We start from the raw sequence: 17,853 nt of genomic DNA, 5'->3' as shown, positions 1-17,853 counted from the left end.
TTGAAAAGTCCTAGAATACCCAAACTTAAATGCAATTCGATTGGGATTTAAAAAACAAACTCAACGAGGTATGCCATTCCATATTTGGATTATTATTTTCAATGTTTTGATTAAAATACCGATTATTTTTTTACAAAAAATCAGGGAAACCATTTTTCCAAAAATTGAAATATTTAAGATCGGTTTTTTGGGTATAACTTGGCTAAAAATGGTCACAGAGCAAAAAGAATTGCCATTTTATACTCCCTATTACCAATACTAGCCATCCCTATCACTTTTGAACGGATTTTGTAAAATGTTTTTTGGCCAAATTTTCGTATTTTCGCATCATCAAAATTTGCGAAAAAATTTAAAAAACCTAGAAAACCCAAGTGTTTGAACTTGGCGCCAGCTTAGAAATAGTAATCGAGAGCGCACTAATATATCGAAGCTGTACTAAAAATCGTTTAAAATACCATATCTAACCGGCTGTTTCGTGTTTTTGTTATTTCATAATAAATTCTTGACGGAAAGCACCTAAGAATCAACAAAATGCAAACTACGAGGAGCACCCGGCTGCTGTCCTTGGCCAGGAGATTCGTCCACACCCGAACGGCATCTCAATCGGCCCAGAACTCCAAAGGAATGGCAAGTGGCGCGGAATCCATCTCCGGAAAGGAGAAAACCACACATTTCGGCTTCCAAACAGTTCGGGAAAGTGAAAAGGAACAAAAGGGTGAGTGGTTGTAACTAGCCCATAAACGGAGCACCGAAAATATCCCTTCTTCCTCCAGTTCACGAGGTCTTCGAACAGGTGGCCAACTCCTATGACGTGATGAACGATGCCATGTCCCTGGGCATCCATCGCGTGTGGAAGGATGTGTTCGTCGAACGACTGGGTCCCACGCACGGTATGCGCTTGCTGGACATGGCTGGCGGCACCGGGGACATCACCTTCCGCTACCTGCGTTATCTGAACAACCAGCCGAATCCCCAACAGCGTCCCAGCCACGTCACTGTGTCGGACATCAACCAGCACATGCTAAACGTGGGCGAGGAGCGGGCCAAGAGGCTGGGACTTACCACCGACCAGCTGTCCAACTGCACCGTCGCATGGCAGTGCGCCGATGCCGAGAAGTTGCCCTTCCCGGACGCTAGCTTTACGGCCTACACTATTGCCTTTGGCATCAGGAACTGCACACATGTGGATAAGGTAGGCGGATCATGAAATGTACTCTTTGTACTTATTTCTCCCTTCCATCTAAGGTTCTTTCTGAAGCGTATCGAGTGCTGCAGCCGGGCGGACGATTCATGTGCCTGGAGTTCAGTCATCTGACGAACGAAACGATGCAATGGCTATATGACCAGTACTCCTTCCAGGTGATTCCGCCCATGGGCCAATTGCTGGCTGGTCAGTGGCAGGCGTACCAGTATCTCGTTGAGAGCATCCGACGGTTTCCCAAGCAGGAGCAATTCAAGCAAATGATCGAGCAGGCCGGATTCGATCAGGTGTCCTACGAGAACCTAACCTTCGGCGTGGTCAGCATTCACTCCGGCTTCAAACTGTGACAGCCGAGGATGATATTTGTTGTAAGCGATTAGGAAATCCTAAGACCATTTGATGGGGCTTAACTATAATCTATATTGTTGGTTTTTTGCGTTTTTTCATGCTGCTCACGTCGGGCAGGTCATAAAGCATCGAATTAAACAAGCTCCTCTGGCGGCTTTTATTTCTGTATGTTTACATTTTGAGGTTTATGTAGCTCTTTGTCAAATATATGTACTTCATGTGCCAAAAGGCAAACCCAAACGGCAAACTGATGACATCTCCGGCGGCAAGGCCTGGGAAAGACCTTGAGGATTGTGTGCCAGACCCACTTAGATGCAAAGGGCGATATGGTGGTAGCCCAATAACCGAACTGTACCAGATGCCAGGTGTAAGGCACTGTAATCGATTTAAATTCCACACACCCAACGGGTCGTTTCCAAAAAAAAGTGAAAATCTCCATGTAGGCTAATCGAAAGTCCATTTACGGCGATGGGATGTGATATAATGCAGAAACTATCCACTTATCTATTGACTTCAGTTCGCCATCAGATGTAGTGCAGGTGAAATTTATGCGTGTGAATGTTGAATTTTAACGAAATTCAAATAATAGCATTGAAATGCCATCAAAATAATTGACCGTGCCATGCTTAATAGGTAATTGCTAATTGGTGCTTTGCAATTGTGCGCTTTTGCTTTTATTACAATGGCTTTATTATGCTTTCACCCGGCGACTGATTAACACGGATTGGACACCCGAATAGCCGCCCATATTATTGGCCGGATTATGTAAGCGGAGACACATTTGATTTGTATCTAAATTGCAGCCAAATCATAAACCTTCGGACCTTCCATCTCCGGCAATCGAAAGTGAAAAGAGTCCGGCGATAAAAAACAAAAAAAACTGAGCACAAAAAGCATGCGGAACATGCAGGCCATTGAAAGCAAAAGTTTGGTGCGTGCGGCAACGTGCTGCGCATGCGTAGGTGGATTCCGGCCAATGGGACAGTGGAGCGGGGCCAGGCAATCAGTGGGACTAGTGGGCAAAGTTGTTGGCAAACTATATAGAGTTTTAGCCTTTTAGATTTTTATGATAATAATCTCGATATCTGAATAAGAAGTAAACTTAGATATGAAGTGTAGTAGGAATATTCCATACTTGAGGAATATACATACCATATATATGCGCACAATCTACGGTACCACAGTGCGTGGTCAGGTGGCGCAGCATAATGAGGCGCTGCTCAGTGGTCAGTGGTCAGTGGGTGAGGGGTCTTCGATTGCGGCAGGTGAAATGGCAGCGTAAAAGTCATAAACTGCCCAATCCATGCCGTATGCCATGCCGATGAGCCGCTGACGGTGGTGCATTGCTAGCACCACCAGTGCCACCGATTGGTATGCACAGTGGGTATGTGCCACTCCACTGTGCCGCGATGTCCGCTTTATAAATACAACAGCGACCAAGGAAGTTCATTTCATTTTCTTGTCGGCGATCGCAGCAAACGGATTAAACGCGAGGCGAGGCGATATATTACATAGTGTCCAAATATACGCATATAGAAATCAAGTCCACTGAATCGAAATGAATCTCTTGGCCAGTTCGAGGAGCCTCCATCTTCTGATGGTCTTGGCTGTCATCTTGGTTTCTCATCGAGCTGAGGCGGGCTTACGTTTGCGTCACACCAGTCGATCGGTCACGCCCCCCGCCAGCACAACGCCCACTTTGACAGTGACCTCCGAGGATGCCCCGCTACAAGAGGAATCGGTGGCGGAGAGTGCCCCAACGGCCAGTGTGGTTACCGAACCGGAAACGGAAGTGGAGGTCACGACCGGAAAGCACAAGCGTGGCATTCTACACGGCCACGCCCACCTGCACGGCCAATGGCCCGCCCGCACCTATGCCGCCCACTACGGCTATAGCCTGCAGCTGCCAGGAGGCAGTGCCTTCCTGGCCGCCGCTCCTCCGCGCCGCCACTTCGTCAAATACGGCCATGGTCTGGTCAAGCCGCTCGTTTCCGGTTCCGGTTTGCTGCCCGCCTTAGCTCCCGCACCCGCTGCCCTGCTGCCCGCCGTCGCCTCAGCCCTGCCCGTTGGATTGCCCACCGGTCTGCCCGGTGGCGTGGCCAGTGCCATTCCCGCCGGAGTCGCTACTGCCTTGTCCACCGGCGTGGCCACCGCTTTGTCCACCGCCGTGGCTCCGCCCTCGTACGTCCTGCGTCCCGGAAATGCGGTCGTCTCCTCGTACAGCGTCAACTATCCGCACCAGCACCTGCAGAAGCCCGTGGTCTTTCAGTCCGCCGTAAAGCCTGTCCACTTCCATGCTCCGGCTCATGGCCATGTGCATGCCGTGCAGGTGAGTTAGCTACATAGGAAACTTGTGGAATATCCCGTTGACCATTTCATTCTTTTCTGTTGCAGCCCACTTATGTGCAGACCTATGCTCCGACTGCTCCGGCAGTGCCTGTTCAGCCCGTGCAGCCAGTGCAGCCAGTTCATCATCTCCAGCCCATTCAGCCCCTTCAACCGGTGCAACCGGTGACCACCCATCTGCAGCCAGTTAGCCCAATCCAACCGGTTCAGCCCCTTCAACCGGTTCAACCCATCCAACCTACAGTGACCTTCGGTGTTCCGTCTCCCCCAGCTGTGGATTTGCCGGTGATCCCTCAGTTCCCACAACCGCCTCAGTTCCCCGGTGTGCCGACCTTTAGCTTCCAGCCCGCTCAGCCAGCGGTGCCAGCCCAACCCGCTGTGCCCGCCCAGCCGGCAGTTCCAGCTGCACCAGAAGCCCCAGAAGTGCCACAGGTTCCCGCCATTCCACAGATTCCGGCCATACCGCAGATACCCCAAATACCACAATTTCCCGGATTCCCTCAATTTCCCGGCTTTCCCCAGATTCCCCAGTTCCCCCAGGCGCCAGCCATTCCATCACCTCCCTCCGTTCCAGGAGTTCCAGCTGTACCCACGGTCCCGGCCTTCCCCAGTCCACCAACTAGCCAATTCTTTCCGGCTGCTCCACAGCCACCATTGCCGCAGCAGCCACCCACTTTTGGCCAACCAGAGTCGCAATTCCCCGGCGGAATTGTACCGCTGCCGGGCTCCACTCCCGTCCGCCCTGAATCCGGCACGGGTATAGCCTCGCCGCAGATTCCCCCACAATCACCCGAGCCGGAGACGCCGTCGGAGGTGCCACCACAGCGGCCATCCGTCCAGCAGCCCTGGAAGCCGGTATTCTATAGTCCACCCACCGAATCCGCGCCAGCGTCGCCGAATCGACCCTCGATCACCCTGCTCCCGCCATACGGAAGTGCGCCAGCTGAAGGTGAGCTCAGATGACGTTATGGATATATATTATTATGCTATATTTCAAACGAATATTTTCCAGGTTACCTGCCACCCGTGGGATCCCAACCGTCGGCCCTGAGTGCCAGTAGTGCCGGAATCGGTGGTCAGGGCGGCATCTTTGACCAGCTGACCGATGCCGAGCTGGAGCACATTTTCGCCCAGGCCAACTTGGCGCAGCAGCAGCACCAGCAGCAGCAGCAGCAGCAGCAACAGCAGCAACAGGGCCACAACTACCACCACTACTGAGTCCACCACTCACTCCACCTAGGGATCTTTTCAAATTTTTTTTTGTTTTTTTTTTTTAAGCCTTCGTTCATTTGTGCTCTACTTGTATTGTAAATTATGTTGCTATTAAATAAGTTATTTATCGAAAAATTGAACAGATCGTTTATTTATTGCGTAATAATAATAAATATAATAAATAATTTAAATAACTAATTCTATTGCAAAGTATATGCGAGATATAGACATAATATCTTAGTTTATTTCCTTTTGGCACATACATATTATCTATTTGAATTTCATTAGGAAATTCCCTTTGGCTCGGCGCATTTTCATTTCCTGAGCTTTTCCGGCGCGCGCTTTTCCCCCAAAGGGCTTTTCACCTTGAACTTGGCGTTCGTTGGTTTCTTTGGAGCTTTTCCCGTTCAGCTTTTCATTCATAAATTGCCAGCCGGCGCGCTGAATGAGTGCGTTGTGTGCTTGGTTGGGTGAAAAGTGGGCGGTTGGGCGGTCGGCTGGGCGGCGCCAGTGGGCGGGGCACCTGGAAAGGCCGCATGCCACATGTTGCAGGCATTCGCTCGCCTTTTTTTCAGCTCAGTTGTTTGTTATCGTTGGCGGCGAACGCGCGTCTGCTGCGGACCAAAAATCGACTATATTCCGACTATATACCGCGCATATATATTTTTGGATCCACCGATCCGCGATCTTACACATTGAAGTGCGGCGAAGTTTTATTTTGATTTTGATTCTTTTTGGTTTTTTTTTGTTTTTTTTTTGTGCTGTGCCCATCAGAGTCTATAATTAAATATTGTTTATTGCCCGTTGAGACGGTGGAAGAAAAAAAAAGCGAAGAACTCCCTGGATGTCAATAGCGATCATGCGTACGTCCCGGAATAATAAACAATACCCCTTTTTTTGTTTGTGTGTATATTTATCGGTGCAGTTATAGAGAGATGCCAGATATCCCCCGATTCCAATGTGTATAGGTTTTTATCTACTTTATTCGCAATGTTTGTGTGGCATTTTAACGCGAATCGAAATAATAAACCCGGCCAAGATATTGACCATCTGCGGATGTGAAAGTGCCTGGGATTTTCGATGGTTGTGTGAATGTTATCCATGCGATAATTGAGGGTTTATAATTTAAGTGTGCTACCTTTAGGAAATTCATATGAAATATACATATATGTATATATAGGAGGGTATTTCAAGTTTGGATTCAAATTGAAATTAAAGCTAAGACAACATAAAGAATACAAAAAAAAAAAAAAATCATTGAGAAAAATGGCATGAAATCGAATACAGGCTTGAACATTTTTTAAATGGATAGTGATGGCAAAAAGTATACAAGCCAAAACTTTCGAAAATGAAATAATTTTACAAAGAAATTCCAAAAGTTATATGCACGAAAAGGTGCAAAAGTGATGAAAGTTCTGGATGTTTGACAAAGTTCAAAGGGCACCAAGAAGTTTTTCGAATAAAGTTTGAGCTCGAGAAAACATAAATGTCCGCGAATAAAAAGTGCATTAGATACAAAAGTTTTTCTTTTTTTTGCCGGTGCGTTGCTCAATTTTTTTTTTATGTTTAAAGTTATATAATAAGAGTACTGAAAGAGTTTGCAAATAAATAAATGAAACTATTTAAGGCATACAAAGAAATGCTACGAATTTTTGGAATATACATATAGAAATGATGCAGGTTTTCTTAGGTGTAAAAATGTAAAATCATTATGCCAAAACATTTTACACAATCCAATCAAAATGTTGATGATTGACAGGAATTCGCGTTGGGCGGTTCGAAAAATGCACCGAATTTGTATTTGTATCGAAACGATTTTCAATTAAAATTCTGTTCCAATTTGCATATTAATTTATGTTATTAAAATGGAGCTGACGCCTCAATGTCTGGTATTTTGCGCCATCTCTGTCGCTCCCAGTGCCGGCAATGTCTATTTCTATCTCTGTCGATCGATGGGTCTGTGTAAAAATTTTGTAATAAAATGTCATTAAGTGTAAGTGCGTGGTGCCGTTTAGATTTATGTGCCCGAATGAATTGCAAATGCCTAGGCGAGAAGGATATGTTCGGTTTGGAAAAGTTGAAAGGGTGGTCTGCACTGGTCCAGGGTGGACTAGGGTGGCCCAGAATGGGAGCCCACCGGTCTCCTTGTGGTTCCGGTGGCCAGAAAACTGGGCGCTGACCTGACAACGCTTGGTGCCCCAAAGTTGTGTTATTAGTTGTAACTGCGTTGGCAGCTTAGACAAATCCGTTCATCCCCACTATATAGCACAAATATATACATACATATATTATATATAGACATATATATATATATATATATATATATAGCTAGCGCCCTGGCTACGGGGATTATTTGTCTAGTCCCACCCCACAAACCACATCTTTTAATGAGCCACCGAAAACCAAGTGGAATGTGTCAATTAAGTGGGGGTAGTCTCCCTTCAACATCCCCCCCCTTCAAATTCTATTAAATTCACCAAAACTATTTGCGTAAGCTGCTTGGGGTAATTATTAGTTTTTTTTTTCTTTCTGTATTTATTATAAGCTTAGTCGCGGGATTGTTTAATGATGGCATTTAGTTACGTTTTCCTGTATCCACTGGCAAAATATGGAAAATATTCAACATATCTTTAAAAGTACAAACATTTTGTACTTTCTTTAATTGTATGATATTATATTTAAGGCAACCACTCTAATTAACGAAAACGGGATTGCATATCGATGGCCAGGGTATGAGAAAAATGTGAAATTCTAGTTACCAATTGGCCCAGTGTTAATTGCTGTTGATTTTCCTTCAAAACGCTATGTTGTGTCCTTCGTAAGACATTATCCTAGTTACAAAGCTTAAGCTGGGTAAAGGAACCCTGGCGAAACGGAAATAACAAATTGTAACTCAGGTAGCGGAACTCTTAAATCGAAAGGGTTAAAGTGCGTGGCCCACAATTGTTTTTCTTTTGAATTCGCCCCCTCGATTTTTCGTAACTGTGTAAGTGGAAGCCTGGCGATTTGCCACTTAAGCACTTGTCGCCGGCGGGCAAATGCCAACCGAAAATATGCGGATATGGCTCTGGAGTAATAATCCCCATATACCCATATACCCATTTTGCAACCAACTTCGGTATTCCGCCTTTAGGTAATTTGAATACGGCCAGCAATCGTTATTTATGGGACGGCGGTTCTACAGTTTCAGTTGGTCCGCATGTGGGTGCACTGCAGCGGATCCATTAGCATCTAGTCGCACACTCGAATAAATATGTGTACAGTTTAACAGAGAGTTTGGGTCTAGTACCATGTGCATGGGTACTAGATACGAAATATGTAAATAAATAAATAAGTAAATAGAAAGATACATAAATGTACATACATACATCCCATTTTAAGGAAATGAACTGACCTGTTTTTTAAAACACTATCAATTTTTCATCTTTATTGTTTTTAAATTTCCAAATTTTACACTAACATATTTTTTCGAGTGTCCCCAGATTGCTAAGCATCCCCGTCCATGTCCGTATCCGTATCCGTGTCCGTATCATTATCCGGCGTACGCTAATCGATGCCCACGACATCCGACGTCCGATGTCCAATTTCCAGAGGGCCAATGAATTGAAGGCCCACTATCAAGTTTCGGAGCGTGGGTCCAGTCCAGATCCACTCGGGCTTTTAAGTTGATCAAGTAATCCATACATATAATTTTGTGGTGTTCTTTTTTGAGGCGTCGCATAATTGAATTGCCAATGGTGGCGGCAATGACAGTACAGTGCCCGCCATAAAGGTTATGCCTCATTAGGGGTTCACTCGGAAGTGTTTCGTGGTGTTCAGCGTTCAGCCGTTGAGGCCTCAAGGCATCTTATTCTAAATCCGAAGCGGACATGTTAGGCGTTCTGAATGATTGGCGAGAAAAAAGCGAGGATAAAACGGAATGGGCCGGGAAAACCCCGAATGGAAAGTGGATTGGGTTTGTGATTGGGGCGGGGTCATATACATAGCTCTTATATGATTGAAATGCGAATGGATCAATTCCTCTATTTGGGTGGCAAACGGAAATCCCGAGGGATCTGAAGTCCTGCAGAAAGGCGCAGCTCGCTAATGAAGTGAAAACACATTTTGCCATCAAAGAAAATGGTGAAGCGTGCAACAAAAATTGGGATTTCATTTTTTTTTTTTTTTTTTAATGCAATGCACAAATACATGACATTTAGTTTCAGTGCAAAATGAGTATAAAGCTCTGGCCCTTGAAACTCTATGTACCTATCTCAACTGAAGTACTAGTACTTATCTAATTGTTTATTCGTTCAATTTCAAGTTCGCAAATAATTGAATTCCCAAAATAAATAAATATCAATGAAGCACATAGACGAAAGAATTAAGTTTCAACGAAGTTTTCCTTGCCGTTCGAAAACTTTTTACAGCAAATATGTAATTTGTGGACGAACTTGAATCGTATATTATTCCAAGCTTGTCCGCTGCAATCGATTTATCACAAATTAAACATAATGTATGATTAGTAGTTCTACGTTTACCGAATGCACTTGGGAAATCTCTTCAAGTCAAGAAAATGCTGTTCAATCCGATCTAATTGATTCTCAACTGTTAGCCGTCAATGGGTTTTAAGTAATCACGATTTATTTAAATTATTTCCAGATTTCATGTAATTTCTTATATTCGCAATTTATACAAAATTGAATCATTAAAAAATTTTGACAAAAACATACATACATAACATACATATATATACATATATAATTCATGTTTCATCAACTTGTATTGCCGATATTTGCTGTATAGACTTGGTGTATTACCTAATGATTATTATTCGATCCGCTTAATGCCTTGAAAGCTCCGAATCCAAGAAAAAGACCCACCAGCACACCGCCCACGGCACACACAGTGGAAAATGTGTCCGAGGTTTTCATTTCTCTTTCGTAGGATCCGTTTGGCTGGTAACCCCCCGAATTATGAGAATTATTCGTTGTATGCGCACGCCTACTAAGCATAACGGATGCATCGTATTTCCTCCTGGCCGACGCATCTGACAGGACATTAAATGCTTCGTTGATCTTCCGGAATTGAGCCGTCGTTCGTGGATGTTTATTCTTATCCGGATGGTAAATGAGTGCCATTCGTTTATAGGCCCGTCTGATTTCCTCGTCGGTGGCGTTGTGGTCCACGCCCAGGATCATATAGTAGTCCTCCTCCATTCTGGATTATCGAACGATTATAGTTGTGATGAAATAGTATAATTGCGTTTGTACCTTTTGTTTTCACACACGAAGTTCAACAAGTTTTCGTGTTTGTGGCTGTGATATTTATCGAATTACAGTACGAACATCGATGATCGAAATATCGCTTCAAAATGTATGGGGTATTCCCCTGCAAGATAAATGTAGATTTGAAGCAAAATCTCAAACAATTTAATCTAATAAAATGATCCCACTATTAAGTTTCGTGTAAAAACGTGCTTAAGATCCCATTCGCCATCAAATTTTCGACTATCTTTAATTTAGGCCAAAAAATAAGGGACAGCGCAATCAGACTGGGGTCTTTTATGATTTTTTTTTGGTTTTTATTGTAAATCGATTAGGAATAGCGAATAAAACAAGGGTATTACGGTATTTACATATGTGCTGACGCGTGCCTGTGTGTGTGTGAGTGATGTGACCTCTGACCCTACCAAGTGGAAAAATGAAAAATGGCTGGCGTAATTCCGTGATTGAAGTCGAACTGAGAAGGACAGATAAAAAAAAAGGAAAGGCAAATAACAGCAATAAGGCAAATCGTCCAATTGCAGTGAGAAAAAGTCGATGTTTTATGTATGACAACTGCTTGTGATTGATATTTTTCATTATATAATTAAACTCTATATCATCATCATTATCACTGTTCGATTTCGCAGGCATTCGATATTTGCGGAAATCCATTTCAAGTTTCGTTGATAGTTTCTCGCTGTGCACCAAAAGCAGGCTAGAAACTGCTTAATTTCGTCAGGACTTTCACGGTCTTCTTGTGTCACATGACCCCTGACCCCTGACCCCTTAGAGGCAAACGCATAGGCATTAAGCATTAAGCATTTGTTTTCATTTGTATTCGGCCTGCTGTCAGCGGCAGTTCAAATAGCCGAACTATTGACAAACACCACCCACCATTACCATCATCATATCATCCCAATCTCAATCCTAATTCCAAGCCCAATTCCTATACCCAAATCATTGGGATGGTTTCCCATTGGAGTCCGCATCCGAAAAAGCGATGAAATGATTAATTTCCATCGGGTAAATAAGTGTGGTAAACCCAAATGAATCTCCCAAATGGAATGGCTAAGCATTCGCTGCTCTGCTTTAAAAATAAAGCCCCGTCGAAGATGTATATATATATATATATATATATATATATATATATGCGTATGTACTTAGCCCATTGCGAATTGGCACTTGACAAGCCTTTTTTTGTTTATCATTGCCCGCTGTTTTAATATTTTTTTTTTTTTTTTTGTTTTTTATATTATTTTTGATTTTTTGTTAGCTCTTCTGCCCGCCCAGTTGATTTTGATGTTTACAACTTGGTTGTTAGGCGAAAATTTTTCAGTTTTTGTTTTTCCATTTTGGTTGGGTATAAAAATTCCTTTCCAATACCGAAAATTGAACTCGGTAGCCGTTTGAATCTAAACAGTCGAATGGGGCGGAGTGAATAAAACTTTTGGAATTTCTCAGCTGTTTTTAGTAGATGTCGTAATGGTCCATCCTATAGGCATTTAGCTATAGTTTATTCCCATTCCGAATCCATTTAATATGCTGGCTCAGCACTCTTTTGTTTGCCACAAAACATTAATTAGATGCCAACTCATGGTGAAAATCCTGAAACAGAGCATTCGCACAAATTCTTTGTACTCAACAACTTTTAAGTTTCAGATAGTTATTTAGTTGTATTTGCTTTAGCATACGTTGCTGTTTCATACTATCTATCGAGCTGAGAGAACTGTGATTCATCAGATGATCTAATAGATATTGATCGGCGAACATTTAAATGGGCATCGAACATATCGAACTGCAGATAATTTGTTTACCAACTCGTCCAGCTGTCCAATTGACTTCTATTTTCGTGAGTTTCTATTAGGTATTCGTTTCTTTTAATTGCGCCACGCCCTCCCGCCCAGCGAAAACCTAGAACTTTTACCGCCGGGGGCCACTTTCGACCGATTTTGTGGATCTCACGTGGATGGGGATTAATTGGGGGGGGGGCAGTGCGAGGGTCAGGACTGGATAAACAAATCGGAGTCCATTTGGAGGGTGGTCTGATAAAGTGTTGCTGTTGGTGCTTTTACACCGAAAGGAAAATCTTAAATATTATATCCAGAAAACGAAATATTCTAAAGGAATTTAATGCAGCAAACATATCTGTGCTAAATCAATTTGGTCTAAATTTGTTTCAGAAATAACATACATTTTTCTTTCACTGCATGTGTATGGCTAACTCGAATGTTTGTCGGTATTTCAGCTTGAGGAATGCAGAATGCCAGCATTTTATTCTTTATAAAATACTTTTGTTCCATAATTTTGTATTTAGCCTGAAGCACTTGCTCTGCAATTAGGATTTTCTTTGGTGAAGGTTCGCCAGATGATGACTATGAAATAGGGCCACTGACAACGAAGGTGCAACACCATCTCTTTGAGTGGCTCAATGAGAATTTATGAGCTACAAAGTTGTAAAAGTATATTTACTCAGCGCAGGCGTTTCTGCAGCATGCACTTGCAATGGGGCAAAAAAAAAAAAACAAACAAAAAAAAAAAAACCGAGAAAAGCTGAAAGAAAAGCTGGCAAAGAGCAAATGAAATAATTTTACAAAGAAATTCCAAAAGTTATATGCACGAAAAGGTGCAAAAGTGATGAAAGTTCTGGATGTTTGACAAAGTTCAAAGGGCACCAAGAAGTTTTTCGAATAAAGTTTGAGCTCGAGAAAACATAAATGTCCGCGAATAAAAAGTGCATTAGATACAAAAGTTTTTCTTTTTTTTGCCGGTGCGTTGCTCAATTTTTTTTTTATGTTTAAAGTTATATAATAAGAGTACTGAAAGAGTTTGCAAATAAATAAATGAAACTATTTAAGGCATACAAAGAAATGCTACGAATTTTTGGAATATACATATAGAAATGATGCAGGTTTTCTTAGGTGTAAAAATGTAAAATCATTATGCCAAAACATTTTACACAATCCAATCAAAATGTTGATGATTGACAGGAATTCGCGTTGGGCGGTTCGAAAAATGCACCGAATTTGTATTTGTATCGAAACGATTTTCAATTAAAATTCTGTTCCAATTTGCATATTAATTTATGTTATTAAAATGGAGCTGACGCCTCAATGTCTGGTATTTTGCGCCATCTCTGTCGCTCCCAGTGCCGGCAATGTCTATTTCTATCTCTGTCGATCGATGGGTCTGTGTTAAAATTTTGTAATAAAATGTCATTAAGTGTAAGTGCGTGGTGCCGTTTAGATTTATGTGCCCGAATGAATTGCAAATGCCTAGGCGAGAAGGATATGTTCGGTTTGGAAAAGTTGAAAGGGTGGTCTGCACTGGTCCAGGGTGGACTAGGGTGGCCCAGAATGGGAGCCCACCGGTCTCCTTGTGGTTCCGGTGGCCAGAAAACTGGGCGCTGACCTGACAACGCTTGGTGCCCCAAAGTTGTGTTATTAGTTGTAACTGCGTTGGCAGCTTAGACAAATCCGTTCATCCCCACTATATAGCACAAATATATACATACATATATTATATATAGACATATATATATATATATATATATATATAGCTAGCGCCCTGGCTACGGGGATTATTTGTCTAGTCCCACCCCACAAACCACATCTTTTAATGAGCCACCGAAAACCAAGTGGAATGTGTCAATTAAGTGGGGGTAGTCTCCCTTCAACATCCCCCCCCTTCAAATTCTATTAAATTCACCAAAACTATTTGCGTAAGCTGCTTGGGGTAATTATTAGTTTTTTTTTTCTTTCTGTATTTATTATAAGCTTAGTCGCGGGATTGTTTAATGATGGCATTTAGTTACGTTTTCCTGTATCCACTGGCAAAATATGGAAAATATTCAACATATCTTTAAAAGTACAAACATTTTGTACTTTCTTTAATTGTATGATATTATATTTAAGGCAACCACTCTAATTAACGAAAACGGGATTGCATAACGATGGCCAGGGTATGAGAAAAATGTGAAATTCTAGTTACCAATTGGCCCAGTGTTAATTGCTGTTGATTTTCCTTCAAAACGCTATGTTGTGTCCTTCGTAAGACATTATCCTAGTTACAAAGCTTAAGCTGGGTAAAGGAACCCTGGCGAAACGGAAATAACAAATTGTAACTCAGGTAGCGGAACTCTTAAATCGAAAGGGTTAAAGTGCGTGGCCCACAATTGTTTTTCTTTTGAATTCGCCCCCTCGATTTTTCGTAACTGTGTAAGTGGAAGCCTGGCGATTTGCCACTTAAGCACTTGTCGCCGGCGGGCAAATGCCAACCGAAAATATGCGGATATGGCTCTGGAGTAATAATCCCCATATACCCATATACCCATTTTGCAACCAACTTCGGTATTCCGCCTTTAGGTAATTTGAATACGGCCAGCAATCGTTATTTATGGGACGGCGGTTCTACAGTTTCAGTTGGTCCGCATGTGGGTGCACTGCAGCGGATCCATTAGCATCTAGTCGCACACTCGAATAAATATGTGTACAGTTTAACAGAGAGTTTGGGTCTAGTACCATGTGCATGGGTACTAGATACGAAATATGTAAATAAATAAATAAGTAAATAGAAAGATACATAAATGTACATACATACATCCCATTTTAAGGAAATGAACTGACCTGTTTTTTAAAACACTATCAATTTTTCATCTTTATTGTTTTTAAATTTCCAAATTTTACACTAACATATTTTTTCGAGTGTCCCCAGATTGCTAAGCATCCCCGTCCATGTCCGTATCCGTATCCGTGTCCGTATCATTATCCGGCGTACGCTAATCGATGCCCACGACATCCGACGTCCGATGTCCAATTTCCAGAGGGCCAATGAATTGAAGGCCCACTATCAAGTTTCGGAGCGTGGGTCCAGTCCAGATCCACTCGGGCTTTTAAGTTGATCAAGTAATCCATACATATAATTTTGTGGTGTTCTTTTTTGAGGCGTCGCATAATTGAATTGCCAATGGTGGCGGCAATGACAGTACAGTGCCCGCCATAAAGGTTATGCCTCATTAGGGGTTCACTCGGAAGTGTTTCGTGGTGTTCAGCGTTCAGCCGTTGAGGCCTCAAGGCATCTTATTCTAAATCCGAAGCGGACATGTTAGGCGTTCTGAATGATTGGCGAGAAAAAAGCGAGGATAAAACGGAATGGGCCGGGAAAACCCCGAATGGAAAGTGGATTGGGTTTGTGATTGGGGCGGGGTCATATACATAGCTCTTATATGATTGAAATGCGAATGGATCAATTCCTCTATTTGGGTGGCAAACGGAAATACCGAGGGATCTGAAGTCCTGCAGAAAGGCGCAGCTCGCTAATGAAGTGAAAACACATTTTGCCATCAAAGAAAATGGTGAAGCGTGCAACAAAAATTGGGATTTCATTTTTTTTTTTTTTTTTAATGCAATGCACAAATACATGACATTTAGTTTCAGTGCAAAATGAGTATAAAGCTCTGGCCCTTGAAACTCTATGTACCTATCTCAACTGAAGTACTAGTACTTATCTAATTGTTTATTCGTTCAATTTCAAGTTCGCAAATAATTGAATTCCCAAAATAAATAAATATCAATGAAGCACATAGACGAAAGAATTAAGTTTCAACGAAGTTTTCCTTGCCGTTCGAAAACTTTTTACAGCAAATATGTAATTTGTGGACGAACTTGAATCGTATATTATTCCAAGCTTGTCCGCTGCAATCGATTTATCACAAATTAAACATAATGTATGATTAGTAGTTCTACGTTTACCGAATGCACTTGGGAAATCTCTTCAAGTCAAGAAAATGCTGTTCAATCCGATCTAATTGATTCTCAACTGTTAGCCGTCAATGGGTTTTAAGTAATCACGATTTATTTAAATTATTTCCAGATTTCATGTAATTTCTTATATTCGCAATTTATACAAAATTGAATCATTAAAAAATTTTGACAAAAACATACATACATAACATACATATATATACATATATAATTCATGTTTCATCAACTTGTATTGCCGATATTTACTGTATAGACTTGGTGTATTACCTAATGATTATTATTCGATCCGCTTAATGCCTTGAAAGCTCCGAATCCAAGAAAAAGACCCACCAGCACACCGCCCACGGCACACACAGTGGAAAATGTGTCCGAGGTTTTCATTTCTCTTTCGTAGGATCCGTTTGGCTGGTAACCCCCCGAATTATGAGAATTATTCGTTGTATGCGCACGCCTACTAAGCATAACGGATGCATCGTATTTCCTCCTGGCCGACGCATCTGACAGGACATTAAATGCTTCGTTGATCTTCCGGAATTGAGCCGTCGTTCGTGGATGTTTATTCTTATCCGGATGGTAAATGAGTGCCATTCGTTTATAGGCCCGTCTGATTTCCTCGTCGGTGGCGTTGTGGTCCACGCCCAGGATCATATAGTAGTCCTCCTCCATTCTGGATTATCGAACGATTATAGTTGTGATGAAATAGTATAATTGCGTTTGTACCTTTTGTTTTCACAAACGAAGTTCAACAAGTTTTTGTGTTTGTGGCTGTGATATTTATCGAATTACAGTACGAACATCGATGATCGAAATATCGCTTCAAAATGTATGGGGTATTCCCCTGCAAGATAAATGTAGATTTGAAGCAAAATCTCAAACAATTTAATCTAATAAAATGATCCCACTATTAAGTTTCGTGTAAAAACGTGCTTAAGATCAAAATTAACTCCCATTCGCCATCAAATTTTCGACTATCTTTAATTTAGGCCAAAAAATAAGGGACAGCGCAATCAGACTGGGGTCTTTTATGATTTTTTTTTGGTTTTTATTGTAAATCGATTAGGAATAGCGAATAAAACAAGGGTATTACGGTATTTACATATGTGCTGACGCGTGCCTGTGTGTGTGTGAGTGATGTGACCTCTGACCCTACCAAGTGGAAAAATGAAAAATGGCTGGCGTAATTCCGTGATTGAAGTCGAACTGAGAAGGACAGATAAAAAAAAAGGAAAGGCAAATAACAGCAATAAGGCAAATCGTCCAATTGCAGTGAGAAAAAGTCGATGTTTTATGTATGACAACTGCTTGTGATTGATATTTTTCATTATATAATTAAACTCTATATCATCATCATTATCACTGTTCGATTTCGCAGGCATTCGATATTTGCGGAAATCCATTTCAAGTTTCGTTGATAGTTTCTCGCTGTGCACCAAAAGCAGGCTAGAAACTGCTTAATTTCGTCAGGACTTTCACGGTCTTCTTGTGTCACATGACCCCTGACCCCTGACCCCTTAGAGGCAAACGCATAGGCATTAAGCATTAAGCATTTGTTTTCATTTGTATTCGGCCTGCTGTCAGCGGCAGTTCAAATAGCCGAACTATTGACAAACACCACCCACCATTACCATCATCATATCATCCCAATCTCAATCCTAATTCCAAGCCCAATTCCTATACCCAAATCATTGGGATGGTTTCCCATTGGAGTCCGCATCCGAAAAAGCGATGAAATGATTAATTT

At 42.1% G+C, this 17,853-nt stretch overlaps 5 protein-coding genes across 8 annotated transcripts in view; 3 read left to right on the top strand and 2 right to left on the bottom strand.

The window, feature by feature from the left end:
* The first annotated feature begins 328 nt into the window (after window positions 1–328).
* Window positions 329–1,786, top strand: Coq5 (Coenzyme Q5). Of its 3 annotated transcripts, none has more exons than NM_001298265.1 (3): window positions 329–715; window positions 774–1,192; window positions 1,246–1,786. In NM_001298265.1, exons 1-3 carry the CDS (start codon window positions 532–534, stop codon window positions 1,546–1,548), a joined length of 906 nt encoding a protein of 301 aa, NP_001285194.1. In that variant the 5' UTR covers window positions 329–531; the 3' UTR covers window positions 1,549–1,786. The 3 variants fall into 3 exon arrangements, with proteins under 3 accessions (NP_001285194.1, NP_001285193.1, NP_572865.1); NM_001298264.1 differs by having other exon boundaries at window positions 445–715; NM_132637.2 differs by having other exon boundaries at window positions 488–715.
* Window positions 1,787–2,996: 1,210 nt separating this feature from the next.
* Window positions 2,997–5,237, top strand: CG12723 (uncharacterized protein). The gene is made up of 3 exons (NM_132636.4): window positions 2,997–3,878; window positions 3,944–4,844; window positions 4,908–5,237. The coding sequence occupies exons 1-3, from the start codon at window positions 3,108–3,110 to the stop codon at window positions 5,111–5,113; spliced, it is 1,878 nt and encodes a 625-aa protein (NP_572864.2). The 5' UTR covers window positions 2,997–3,107; the 3' UTR covers window positions 5,114–5,237.
* A 478-nt stretch (window positions 5,238–5,715) lies between these two features.
* The window catches only part of Lgr4 (Leucine-rich repeat-containing G protein-coupled receptor 4), a 27,451-nt gene continuing 15,313 nt past the window's right edge, over window positions 5,716–17,853 (top strand). Inside the window, exon 1 of one of the 2 annotated variants that reach the window (NM_001298263.1) lies at window positions 5,716–5,970. In NM_001298263.1, coding sequence (NP_001285192.1) covers window positions 5,952–5,970 — 19 coding nt within the window. In that variant the 5' untranslated portion in view covers window positions 5,716–5,951. Of the gene's footprint in view, window positions 6,076–17,853 lie in introns of both variants that reach the window. The other variant, NM_001103496.2, reaches the window with a different exon arrangement.
* On the bottom strand, window positions 9,884–10,402 carry CG32641 (uncharacterized protein). The gene is made up of 2 exons (NM_167352.3): window positions 10,360–10,402; window positions 9,884–10,306 (listed from the first exon to the last, which is right to left on the bottom strand). Exon 2 carries the CDS (start codon window positions 10,303–10,305, stop codon window positions 9,907–9,909), a length of 399 nt encoding a protein of 132 aa, NP_727675.1. The 5' UTR covers window position 10,306; window positions 10,360–10,402; the 3' UTR covers window positions 9,884–9,906.
* On the bottom strand, window positions 16,357–16,875 carry CG32640 (uncharacterized protein). The gene is made up of 2 exons (NM_167351.3): window positions 16,833–16,875; window positions 16,357–16,779 (listed from the first exon to the last, which is right to left on the bottom strand). The coding sequence occupies exon 2, from the start codon at window positions 16,776–16,778 to the stop codon at window positions 16,380–16,382; it is 399 nt and encodes a 132-aa protein (NP_727674.1). The 5' UTR covers window position 16,779; window positions 16,833–16,875; the 3' UTR covers window positions 16,357–16,379.

Source organism: Drosophila melanogaster, chromosome X (assembly GCF_000001215.4).
Source record: "Drosophila melanogaster chromosome X".
In the NCBI taxonomy this organism is placed as follows: domain Eukaryota; kingdom Metazoa; phylum Arthropoda; class Insecta; order Diptera; family Drosophilidae; genus Drosophila; species Drosophila melanogaster.
Note: the sequence above shows the minus strand (reverse complement) of the source record. Positions and strands in the feature narration are given on the sequence as shown.